Source organism: Carassius gibelio, chromosome A10, assembly GCF_023724105.1.
Source record: "Carassius gibelio isolate Cgi1373 ecotype wild population from Czech Republic chromosome A10, carGib1.2-hapl.c, whole genome shotgun sequence".
Lineage (NCBI taxonomy): Eukaryota > Metazoa > Chordata > Actinopteri > Cypriniformes > Cyprinidae > Carassius > Carassius gibelio.
The window spans coordinates 17,065,078-17,077,213 of NC_068380.1; the positions used below are offsets into that span (position 1 = coordinate 17,065,078).

The window sequence follows — 12,136 nt, forward strand, 5'->3', positions numbered from 1 at the left end:
TCACAATGAGAAACTTTTTGGTAACCGAGTGGGAAATGCACTACAGCATTTGGACACAGCATCAGTTTAAACATAGCTGGAACACATTTTGTGAGGACCCTTTCAAAAATCACTGCGGATATTGCATTATGTATTTTTATGACTTCAAGAACGCATGTCAACTCGCACTCTCGCTCGGGGAGGCCTGTGGGAAAAGCCGTGTCCAAACGAAGAGCGCTCAACGCAGCAGTGTTTCTTTAAAGTCAACCCTGAGAGCATATTAAAATGGTTTCTTCTGATGGCCAGTCTACAGCACAGTTCAAATGGGCCCACTTTTACAGTGAACATATGGTTTCTCTTGTGCTGAGCAATTTGGGGGTACAAAAATGTGGCCACCAAGACACACAAGCGCAGCATGGCTTTGGTTAAAGTGAGTCACTGCGGGGCCTGTACCCTAACCGTGAAAAAACAGAGCAGTTTGTCAATACCTCGTCCTCATGATTTTCCTGAATGGAATGCGCAGTATTAATTAATAGCATGCCTCATGCGCATCATATCCTATGACCATGAGTCCTAAAAAGTAGCTTTATTTCTCTGTTTTCATCTTTAGGCATGAAATAATAAACATAATGCTATTTGAAAAGGTGGCATCTTAAATCAATAGCAGACAGCAATCGACAGCTTTATTAAAAGCTCTTGAAGTTCACCAAAACGTATAAGCTGTTTGATTGACACTAAGCAGCTGCGCAATCCTTTTTTCCCCCCTCGCTAAACACACTGGACATGAGTTTAATGGTTCACACCACAAATTGAGCTCTTAGTTATGCCTTGCCAAATTATAAGCACTAAAACTGTTCTAGAGGTTTCGGTTCACGTTTGGAACAGACTCCAGCAAGCAGATTGAGTTTCAGAGCTTGACTCCCCAATATCATCGCTGTGTATGATGCCCAATGTAATACTTCCAGTTCTCATGAGGTATTATCCACTGCAGTATTCGGCAACAGCTTTCCAACCGCTGACATGAAAGCCTGAAAGGACTTTTACGACAGCCGGCCAAAGAAATAATAATGCTTTTTTGAAGATGTTTAGACAATTTGTGACTCACAATAAATATTTGGGATCCTCACAGACAGACAATGTCGGAAGCTGACTCATCTAATTAACAGGCGTTTGATCTGCTGTATGGAAGCATATGGGTAGCAATATTCAATTTGGGATGTAATATGCAAAATGACAATGCAATATGTAAAATGACAATGCATTTCTGTATTTACATTTACATTTTCCAATACATTTGTGCAACGTTTGGTGCAAAATGAAAATGAAAATTAAATTACATAATTTCATACCATGCCATTTCATACACCAGTTTTAATATGTAAAATGAATACTAATTTTAACGCTTTATAAGATGCAAAATTAAAATGAAAATGTATTACAGAAATGATTAGATATGTCTAACATGTTCAAGCAAAAACTGTGGCAAAATGATAATTTAAAGGGGGGGGGGGGTGAATTGCTATTTCATGATTTTTACACTGTTAAAGAGTTGGATTCCCATGCTAAACATGGACAAAGTTTCAAATTAAGTTGTACGTTTAAAGGAGTATTTTTGTTCCAAAAATACCTCTTCCGGTTTGTCACAAGTTTCGGAAAGTTTTTTTAAGTATTGGTCTATTGGACCAATTAGTATTGGACGTTAGATGGAGCGGAATTTCCTTATATGGGTCCTAAGGGCACTTCTCCCGGAAGAGCGCGCGCTCCCGTATAGCAGAGCAGAGACATTCACTGATCAGAGCGAGAGACCGAAATGTCACAAAAGAAGTGTGTTTTTGGTTGCCAGGGCAAGACAACCCTACACAGATTACCAAAAAAAAAAAAAATAAAACATTAAGGGACCAGTGGATGGAGTTCAACGGAGTTGTGCAAGTGTTTTTGTTTGTTCTCTGCATTTCGAAGATGCTTGATATAGAGGCAAATATATACAGTTTCAATACATACCACATAGAGACGTCATTGCTGCTACTGCTCTTGTTAAATTTCAGCCTCTGGATCTGATTCTGGATCATAAATATACGGCTGAATCTGACTGTTAGCCATGGTTTGTTTTGGATGTTTTTCTCCTCAAGGTAATGTCACAGCTTCCAGACGCTCTCAATGCAAAAGCCTACTCGCGCTCGTGATTCTTTAGCTCCGCCCACACGTCACGCCTCCAGGTGCTCGTGTTTTTCCAGGAAAAAACGGTACAGATTATCTTTCTCTTATAAATATAATAAAACTAAAGACATTTTGGAGTTATGAAGGATGCAGTACTACTCTATAGGTACCCAAGATTAACAGGATATTGAGTGAAAACAAGCATTTCACCCCCCCTTTAAATGCTATTTTTCTTAAATGCATTAACACTCACAGTCAAGACACTTACGATTGCATTTTCATTTAATGTCCCGCAACGAATCTAGCAAAATTCAATGTGCACATTGAAAATGCATTCCGAGCCGGTCACGCGTCGGCCCCCTCGCGCCATGTCAATCACTGCGTGAACAAGGCGGGGCTTGCAGAAGGTCAGAGACGCAAATCTCAAGAAGAGGATTGAAGTGAGAGAACATGGACAAGACACTTGGTCCGTGTACGTTTTGATCATTTCAGTTTATGGCTTCAATATTTCATTCACACTTGTGGGTGGAGCTGAAACGCTGCTTTCATCTGATTGGCCGAATCGCTCCACTTTCAGCTCGGTCTTTTCATTCTTGCAGGCAGAATAAGAGTCAGTGCTGGTGAAGCACTGTAATGTCTGAAACTACACTCACTGTTAATTAGCATAATTTTTAATCAGATGTAGCTGGGCACATTTTGCACCAAACGTTGCACAAATGTATTGGAAAATGTAAATGTAAATACAGAAATGCATTGTCATTTTAAATATTGCATTGTCATTTTGCATATTACATCCCAAAATTGAAAATTGCTACCCATATGCTTCCATACAGCTGTTGCCATTTTACCAAGCGCTATTAAATATTAATGCATAATCGCTCAGCCTGATATTTCTTTCCTTTAATGGCCTGGCTTTTCCAAAACACAACATCTCATCAGTCTCAAATGTGCATCAACACTTTGTGGCCTGACTTTTGTAGAATTTTGCTCAAAGTCTCCATCTACTGGCTGTGAAAAGAAAATCAAAACACTGGGAGGTCTTAGGCTTTGAAAAGCAGCGGTTTACTTTCATTTCAAACGCATAAACATGTGCATTAGGACGAAAACAATGTGACGGAACAAAACAGCATTTATCAGCAATGGGCCGGTGCATTACAATCTCATGTGATAATGCAACTAAAGCACATTTTCGCAGAAATCATTATATCATGGCCGTGGTCCAGAGAAACAAAGAGAGAGTCTGCTAAGTGCTTTCAGATGGTTGCTGTGAGATGGTGAAAGTGAGCATGTAGGGTTCCCTTCTTTGGTGCGCCTGTCAGCCTGGCAGATTGCACAGGGTGTCATCGTGACATTGATGGAAAATGCACACAGACAGCGCAACGCTTTGAAAGTCTCCCGGCTTCCTGAAATCACTAATGCAGACCCAAAACACGGGCCAGACAGGCAGACTAAGCGATAACACGGCGGAACGGTAAACCGTCTCGATGGCCGCAGCGGAAACGATGGGAGAGCCAGCGTGTCAAGCCAGCACACAACCTCCATCAATAAAGTGTGACATGAGCCTTCCGCGTCAGGTTCAAGGTTAATGTCCCAGCCGTAACCCTACACTGGTGTTTTGGGGGGAAAAGAGGTCGCGCTCCCCAGGTCCCTGACACTGAGCTGAACTTGTTGGAGTTCCGGAGGAAAGGTTTCCAAAGTGCTTAAGAGAAAAAAAAGGACATAATTATACCAGTTTTCAAGGAGAATTCAGAGGTTCATCAATTTCAAGACGATCTCCCATTGAGGGCTTTTTTCTCACAAAAACCTGTCCTATAATAATTCACTTTTTTAAAGATTAGTTCACCCAGAAATGAACATTTGTCATTATTTAGTTTACTTTCTTCTGAGGAACACAAAAGGAGAAGTTTGATTCTAAATACTAGTTTCACAACATGATACTCTGACAATACTGTAAACAAAGGCAAAATTTTGTTACATTTCTATTTGTATAATAATAATAAATAGTTAACAGAATGCATTGTTCATTAACCAGAAAGGTATTTTCATAATTCCCACCTAGCTAAAAATAAGAATTATGTGAGACATTCTGTCCCTAACAACATATATTTATAAAATGTTAAGTATTGTATTTTATTAATAATTGTATTTTATTATTCAATTATTAATAATAAATCAAAAATGAAAGCTCAAATGTGCTTCCATATTTGATGGGTGTTTTGCACTGATTATTGTTTAAATGTGAATAAAAAAACCTATATTAAATCGGTCTAAACTTTATTTTTTGAGTGAATTATACATGATACATACACTCTAAAAATGCTGGGTCAAATATGGACTAAGCCAATTTTTGGGTTAAAAATGTACATTTTAAAATGTAAACCAATGGTTGGGTTACTCCATATTTAAGGGTTAAATCAATGTAGAAGTCAGTGTAAAAATGTTGGATTTTTGTATCATGGTATATTGTGACAATTCATTGTTACACCATTAACAGGGTCTGAAGCCTTTAAAATCAGGAACAGGTCGAAATTTAAAGTGATAGCATACTGATTCGATTTTGAGATGTGGACGCTGCTCCTAAATATGAATGCACACCTGCTGTCAATTGTAAGCAAGGGGCAGGGTTTAAGCAAACTAAATGATTGAAGATATCTGGCATAAGTCATGAGGGAGATGTCGGTTGTCTTGACATTTTGAATAAAAAAAATTAAACATGCATGAATCATTCACAATAAGATCTATAACATGCATTTGCAAAATAGATTGGATGAATGTCATTTCATCCCTACTTTACAACCTGGCTTTCTAACTGCATTAAAAACATACAACCAGTACATTTCTCAAAAATCCTATAGTGTTCAACTGTAGTATATGTAGAAGTATGTACAGATGTACAGGGGGTTCTCTTCGCCTATCTAGCCCTCCCTTCCCCTCGGGTTCCCTGCATCCTCAACACCCTCTTATTCTTGTCATCACTCACTCATTTTAAAAACAGATTCAAAGCCAAGACAGCTCTGGGTTCACTGAGTGAGGGACATCTGAAACATTTCCTTTGCGTGCCGGATCCAAGCACTAGTTCTTTCTGGGGTTCAATTTACCTTGAAGAGAAAACTATTAGTCATCAAAGAAATGAGTTTGTATCCTTTCTGGTCAGGTCCTCATGCAACATCTGTGTCAAATAACATTCATATTCCCCGTGCTGTTTCAGGCGATGTGTTGCTGAACTGTAGTTTTCAAAAGATCAGATGTGAAATAATGGTGAAATAATGGCTTGAAATGTCGTTACAGGTGTGTCTGCAGATTTTCGCTAATGGGTCTGTCACATCAATCAATACATTTTTATTAATTGGATCAATTAATTTAGCCATACATTCAATGACTTCACTGCACTTCGTACATTACTATTCAAAAGTGTGGGTTAGGTAAGATTTTTATTCAGCTAGGAGACATTAAAATGGTCAAAAGTGAGAGTTAAGACATTCATAATCTCACAAAAATGCTGTTCTTTTAAATTTTCTATTAATCAAATAATCCTTAAAAATGCATCAGGTTACCATAAAAATGCATCAGGTTACCACACTCACATTGTTCTTAAAAGGAAAATATGTTATTACTTCTAATTTGACGGCCATACCACATGACATTACAATCAATTAAGACACATTTTCTAAAAACTTGACGTCTGGGTTTTAAGCATTTTGAAAATAATTTCCATCTCTATATTGTGGACAATCTTATTTTTCGTTGACCAATCAATCGATCGATCAATCAATCAATTAATAAAAGTAATATTCTCTTTAACAACAGAGTATTTACCTCCGAGTTCCTTGACATTTAAAATGGCATTCTGGAACGGGACGGCCTTAATGCTAAAACCTGCGAATAAAAGTTAAACAACATTAGAAACTGCAGCTATGAGGAATTCATAAAAGGAAGTCATTAAAACACCTTCATTGCTACACTGACCGAGATGTAATCAAGTACTCGGTTAAAGACAATCGCAAGGCTAAATCTGAAGGAAAGGTGTATTCAAAAGCAAAGAGGAAATGCAAAGATCTGTGTTTGTGTTTGCAGGACGGGCCTGGTCTTGGGCTGACCTGTGGTAGGGACGATGTTGTCTGTTGCCTCACTGCAAAGTCTGGAGAGCAGGCTGGTCTTCCCAGAACCCGTCAGACCGATACAAACCACGTCATATTCTGGTCTGGGAGGGGGAGGTCCTTTACAGCACAATGTCCTGAAACACTGAAGACAGGTTAGGAGCAAAGTTAGAAAAAGCTCACAACTATTTCGATTAAAAACTTCCCACTCGTGTTTGTGTGATTTTTTTTCGACTTGCGATTCTCCGCAAAAGAAAGGCTGTGGGTGTATGCGTGTGTCACTCTAGAAACCGAAACACTTCTCAAAGACATCTGTTGACACCATCTGGTTGAGGAAAAGTTACTGCAAAAGAAAAAACAAGTCTACCGCACAGTGCCTCAGTTGAAATCATATGGGCCCAAAGTCACCGCAGTGTTCTGGGATAAGTGAGCACCACTATATATCTCCGCCAAAAACAGCCCTGCTTTCTGTAAGCCACTGTCAGGACCCTTGGTTTGACGTCATGACATTGAGTGATAATGCAAATAAAACAATTGCCCAATAAATTTCAACAGAGCAAAGTAGAACTAACCACCAGAACACACACACAAATAAAGAAAGCCCATAATACTGTTTAAACCCATCCCATCACATCAGATCAAATGCTTCCTGCTATAAGGACCATGCCAGGGAAATCAACACATGCTTGACATGCACATTGTGCAAGGAGGAAGCATTGTGTTGTGTTACGACTGTACGGGCAATATGGTCAGAAAAACAAACCGATATTTTGTATTATATTGTTCTAGTTTTTTTTTCTTCCCATTTTCACATCTGAAGGTCTTTATCTGGTTGCCTGCGTATAGCCTAGCTGTATCTCTGAAAAGAGACTCATAATAACCTCTGTTGCAAAACTTTCTCCTGCCTACGTAGCATACGGACCCAGACACGCCGTCAAAAGTGACTAATATTGGAATGCTCTACATAGACAGCGAACAAAATTAGAGTCTAATGAGCATAGAAATAATCACAGCACAAATATTAGAAAAAAAGTAATCCTTTTAATGTTATACATTTCTTTAACTTGTTTTACTGCACTGCATTCTGAGATGACGTGAAGGAAAAATTACTACCTTTTGAAACAGCTTCTTTTTTTATTCGTGCACCTAAAATGTCTTAAATTGCTGTCCAGTTATGCAATTAGGTTTTTAAAATGAGTCCCTTTAACAGCTGGTTTTCAGAAAGGTGGCAATACATACTTTCAAAAGTCTGCATCAATATTCAAAAAGGTGGTTATAGAGTTCAACTGTCAGACTCTGTTCCATGTTATGTGTGTGATCCTGTCCCCATTGTGTTCTTTCCAGAAGTTTCCCGTTTGCATTCATTTGAACCCATGTGTTTCGTCTTTTCATTGTCTTATCTGGGATTTGGGATGAATGGGATTTTAACTTCCGGAGCTTGACAGTTGCACTCTAAGATACTGACAGTTCGTCTCACTTCAACTCACTTGCCTTGTGATAAAGCGGACAATGAAATCTATAAAACCACCCTGTTATAAGCTGTGCCCTGAGAGATTACGGGAAACAATGTGTGAAACCAAGAGTCTTAGACACTACTGACAACAAACTGGCTGAGAGTTAAAAGAGCGTGAGAAATCTCTTAATGAGAGAATGAGAAGTGCCACTGGAACAAAGCATTAATATATGTGCATTAAGGTGTCATGTGACATACAGCTGAGCCAAGCAAACGCTGGCACTGATGCAGAAGAGGGTAAACCGTGACCAGTACAGCAAGAAATCAAGACACGTGTGCATTAGTTTCCTTCATTTATCCGTCATTAAGTTTAAACATGTGACTGCAAGGAATATGTTAAGGAGTGTTGTGGGTTTTCACTCTAAATTGAATACAGAATGAGTTTAGATGCATGGTTAGTAACTGCTGCCCTCTAGTGGACACACTGAGCTTTACATCAATGACTGTGGAGACTGAAGTGGTTTTTTTACTGTTTCTTAATTCAGAAACTACAAATTTCTGTGGTCAACAGGCACCTGCCTCCCCGATGAACACTGAAAAGTAGCCGTTTATACTGATAAAAATGATTTTGCAAGCATTCCAAATATGTTACGATATTTATAAATCTACCAGTGGCCTTGTTTTCGGAAGGCTCTGAAAGATGTGAAATGAGATGCATGTGGACTTTGTGCCCATAAGCCACATTTTTACTCTAGATTCCTATACTTTTGTTTATGAAAAGCAACATGAAATCTCAAGTGATCCTATTTACTTTCTTAAAAAATATTCTTGTACATATTTTTCGTTCTTGTTTTCTATGCTTATTGAGCTTCATCGTTTAGCATTATTGCAAAGAACAAAATAACATTTTTTTGTACATTTGTTTTGTTTTCACAACCAGCTGATGTATAGAGACCACTATTCACAATCCAATCAATTCTCAATGGATAAAATCATGTCTCGCCCTACATTGTTTTTTTTCCCAGTGAATATCCTGCTATTCTCTGAAACACTTCTCTGCTGACATAAACCAACTCCAGGCAAACAGGGAAAATAATATCTGATTTGTACATATTTTGAAGGAAAAGTGAGCCTTAGTTCTCTATTAAAAATAACCACCATGATCCTGGTGTGTTTTGGGCACTGCTTTCGAGACTAATGTCATGGTCTAAGAAATGTCAATTTAAATTAAACAGATTATTTATACTACCCATTATTTATCACCCAAGTACAACAACTGCTGGCACACTTTCTCTCAAAAGGAGACCAAAACAAAAGAGCCTGCAGCAGTCCATGAAAACAACCTCAAAACTGATATGCTTTTGGAACAGGAAACTCCTGATGGAGTAAATGCTTGAAGCATTTCACCAGACACAAGATGGCAGCACAAACAATGTCCCCGTCTAGTTCAAATTGATGATCTTCAGTCTGCTGATAGTGTATCAAAGAGATAACAATATTCAAAGACAATTCAGTCAAGACTACAGATGAAATAACCTTCGCAGGACTGAAGAAGGGCTCTGTCATAAACCATCCTCTTATTAGGAAAGAAAAAGAATCATGAATTTTGATGTAAGTGATGATCTAGGACAGAGGCAGGAGCTCATACAGTGGTGTGTTGTGAAGATTTTTTTCTAAGAAGGGAAAGCTGCTCTGATTCATCTACAAGCTTTTCAGCATGCATAAGGATAAGCACAGCACAGGTCCTTTAATTATAGTTTGAAAATAAATGATTAAACTGGTGAAGTCTAAACTTACAAGGGTCAACAGCAAATATAAGTGTTCCAGATCAAGAAAAGGAAAAACCTTTAAAAAATCATTCATCTGGTTCTGAAAAAGTTTTACATCATTTTTGACAAGTTTACCTATAAACTATTACTATTAATATTGTATATTACTTTATTATACAATGGAATATTATTATTACTATATATATATATATATATATATATATATATATATATATATATATATATATATATATATATATACACATACACACACACACATATATATATATATATATATATATATATATATATATATATATATATATATATAAAGTTCCTTGCACCTTATTTATAACCTTTAAGAATGTTTTCAAATATAAAGGACAAAATGACTTCTATCTGGGGGACAAATATTATTCAAATATTTGTATTTTAACACAACCAAAATAATAATTAAATAAATAACAATACATAATTACAATAATATGCCAGACTACTAATAGGCATCATTTACACGATTTTTTTCCATCTACGAAGTTCAGTTGTACTATCCTGACTTGAAGCTATTGAATTCAGAAATTTACATTTAAAACAGTGACATATCTTTTCTCCCATATTTGACTTAAACCAGAGTAAAAGAGTTTATCGAAAAGGAAAAACTGTAAGACTGGGTTTTATCAGTTGGCTGTTGATGATGATAACAAATTAATAGATACACTAAGCATGTACATTCCACTGACCCACAAAATAAGACAAAAGTGGAAGTTGTAATATATTGTTCAGTGGCATGTAAGTCAAGTATAAACGCACGCATCCCCTTTACCCTGTTAATCATGCACAGAGTAAATGACACCATTATTACAACATCAACATCAATGGGCTAATCTTTACAGCAGAAGTGCAGGACATCATTGATAATCAACATCATATAGCCTTCAACAACAGTACAAAGGGCTACATCTGGAAGCCTAATTTTGGAGCTAAAGTCACAATGCACTGGTGGTGGTTTCATAAGCAAGGACCCAGAGGCATTGTCATAAAATGGGAAATGGCCACCAATGGCACTAACGCCCATCTTACTCTACATTACTTCCAGGTTAACACAGGCTAGGCCAACTGCCAGCTGGAAAGGCCAACAACAGGAAACAGGAAGGGTCCGAACTATGATTGATGACACAATCAGAGGATTGGGAGGAAGAGGTAGTCCCATGCCTGTAATGGACCAGAGCCATGCTGGCGCACAATATAAGCAAACAGCATCTGTTTGTTCTATAGTAAAGGTAGGGGGAAATGGGAAAATCATATCACAGATGCAAGGTCTTAAAGAAACAAGCATCTTTAAGTGCCAAACCTGCTTGGCAACGGTTTAATTGTTTAATATCTTGAACTCAAAAGAGATTAAAGGAGGATAAATGTTGGCAGGAGTCACTGTGGAACTGCACTGTGGAGGTTAGGATCAATTGTGCAGAGATAAACTACTGTTTAACAGTCTGGGGTTGAGAGGGTTTTTATGTTTTTGAAAAAAGTCTCTTAGGCCCACCAATGCTGCATTTATTTGATTGAGAAAAATACAGTAGAAACATCAATATTGTGAAATATTATTACAATTTCAAATAAGCGTGTTCTATTTGAATATAAAATATCATTTATTCCTGTGATGATAAACAGTATTAAGTGTCACGTGAAATCGAAATCTTATAATATGCTCAGTTATAAAACTCAAAATATATAAAAATCAAGAAGGGTAGCTTAAAATTTTATAAAAGCATTTACATAATTTTTTTCTGTTGATTTGTGTATAATTCGATCTGTAAAGCTCTGTAAAGTCATTTTCAAGTTGTAAAGTTGGATACATACACACATATACGCATGTGTGTGTGTGTGTGTGTGTGTATACAGTGGAGTAAATATTTATATGACCCCCTGCTGATTTTGTATGTTTGCTCACTTACAAAGAAATTAAAGTTTATTTTAACAGGTAGACAGAATATCAGAAAAGAAATCCAGGAAAAAAAAAAACAGATTATATAAAGGTTAGATATTGATTTGTGAAATAGGGCCGTGCAATTAATCCCATTCAAATGTCATGCGCATCTTGTCAATAAAGCCGTCCCCATGATAAATCATCATCACCTGCTTTCAGATTGAGCAGTATTCACTACACAGAGCCGTAGTGACAATGAAAATTAGGTATTATCAGCATTCATAATCGCGTGATATTGCCTAGCTTGTCATGAGCCATAGGGTTTAATTTAGATTTGTGTATGTGTGTTTTTTTTTTATGTTTTAGCGTGATTCCCATCCACACATTATAAGAGTGAAAGACTGCAACGGTTTGTTTTAAAAATCTCAGTTTATGTTCTGAAGAAATGGGGGAATGGACGGGGTCATGTACTGTATAATCTTGGACAAGAACCTCCTTCCCTCAGCCAGAACACTGAAGAGGGGTCATGAAGGGGTCTTCCAGCATGACAATGACCCAAAACATACCGACAAGGCAACAAGTGGCTCAAGAAGCAGCACATTAAGGTCATGTGGCCTAGCCAGTCTCCACACCTCAACCCTATAGACCTATAAACAAACTCAAACACATGTGACTCGCTGTGTTTTCAGCATCTGTCTCAATATATGAGGACATGAACACATGCAGTTCATCTTCAGAGCTGCTCTGAGATTCACTT

General features: G+C 37.5%; 1 protein-coding gene across 3 annotated transcripts in view; it reads right to left on the bottom strand.

Annotated features, from left to right (window-relative positions):
• The window catches only part of LOC128021408 (ADP-ribosylation factor-like protein 15), a 44,142-nt gene that overhangs the window by 22,316 nt on the left and 9,690 nt on the right, over nt 1-12,136 (bottom strand). For all 3 annotated transcript variants that reach the window (XR_008185538.1, XM_052608536.1, XM_052608535.1), the window contains exons 2-3: nt 6,234-6,378; nt 5,953-6,012 (exon numbers count right to left, since the gene is read on the bottom strand). Coding sequence is in view for 2 of the 3 variants with exons in the window: in XM_052608536.1 (XP_052464496.1) it covers nt 5,953-6,012; nt 6,234-6,378 (205 nt within the window). In the remaining variant the exon portion in view is untranslated. The remainder of the gene's footprint in view (nt 1-5,952; nt 6,013-6,233; nt 6,379-12,136) is intronic.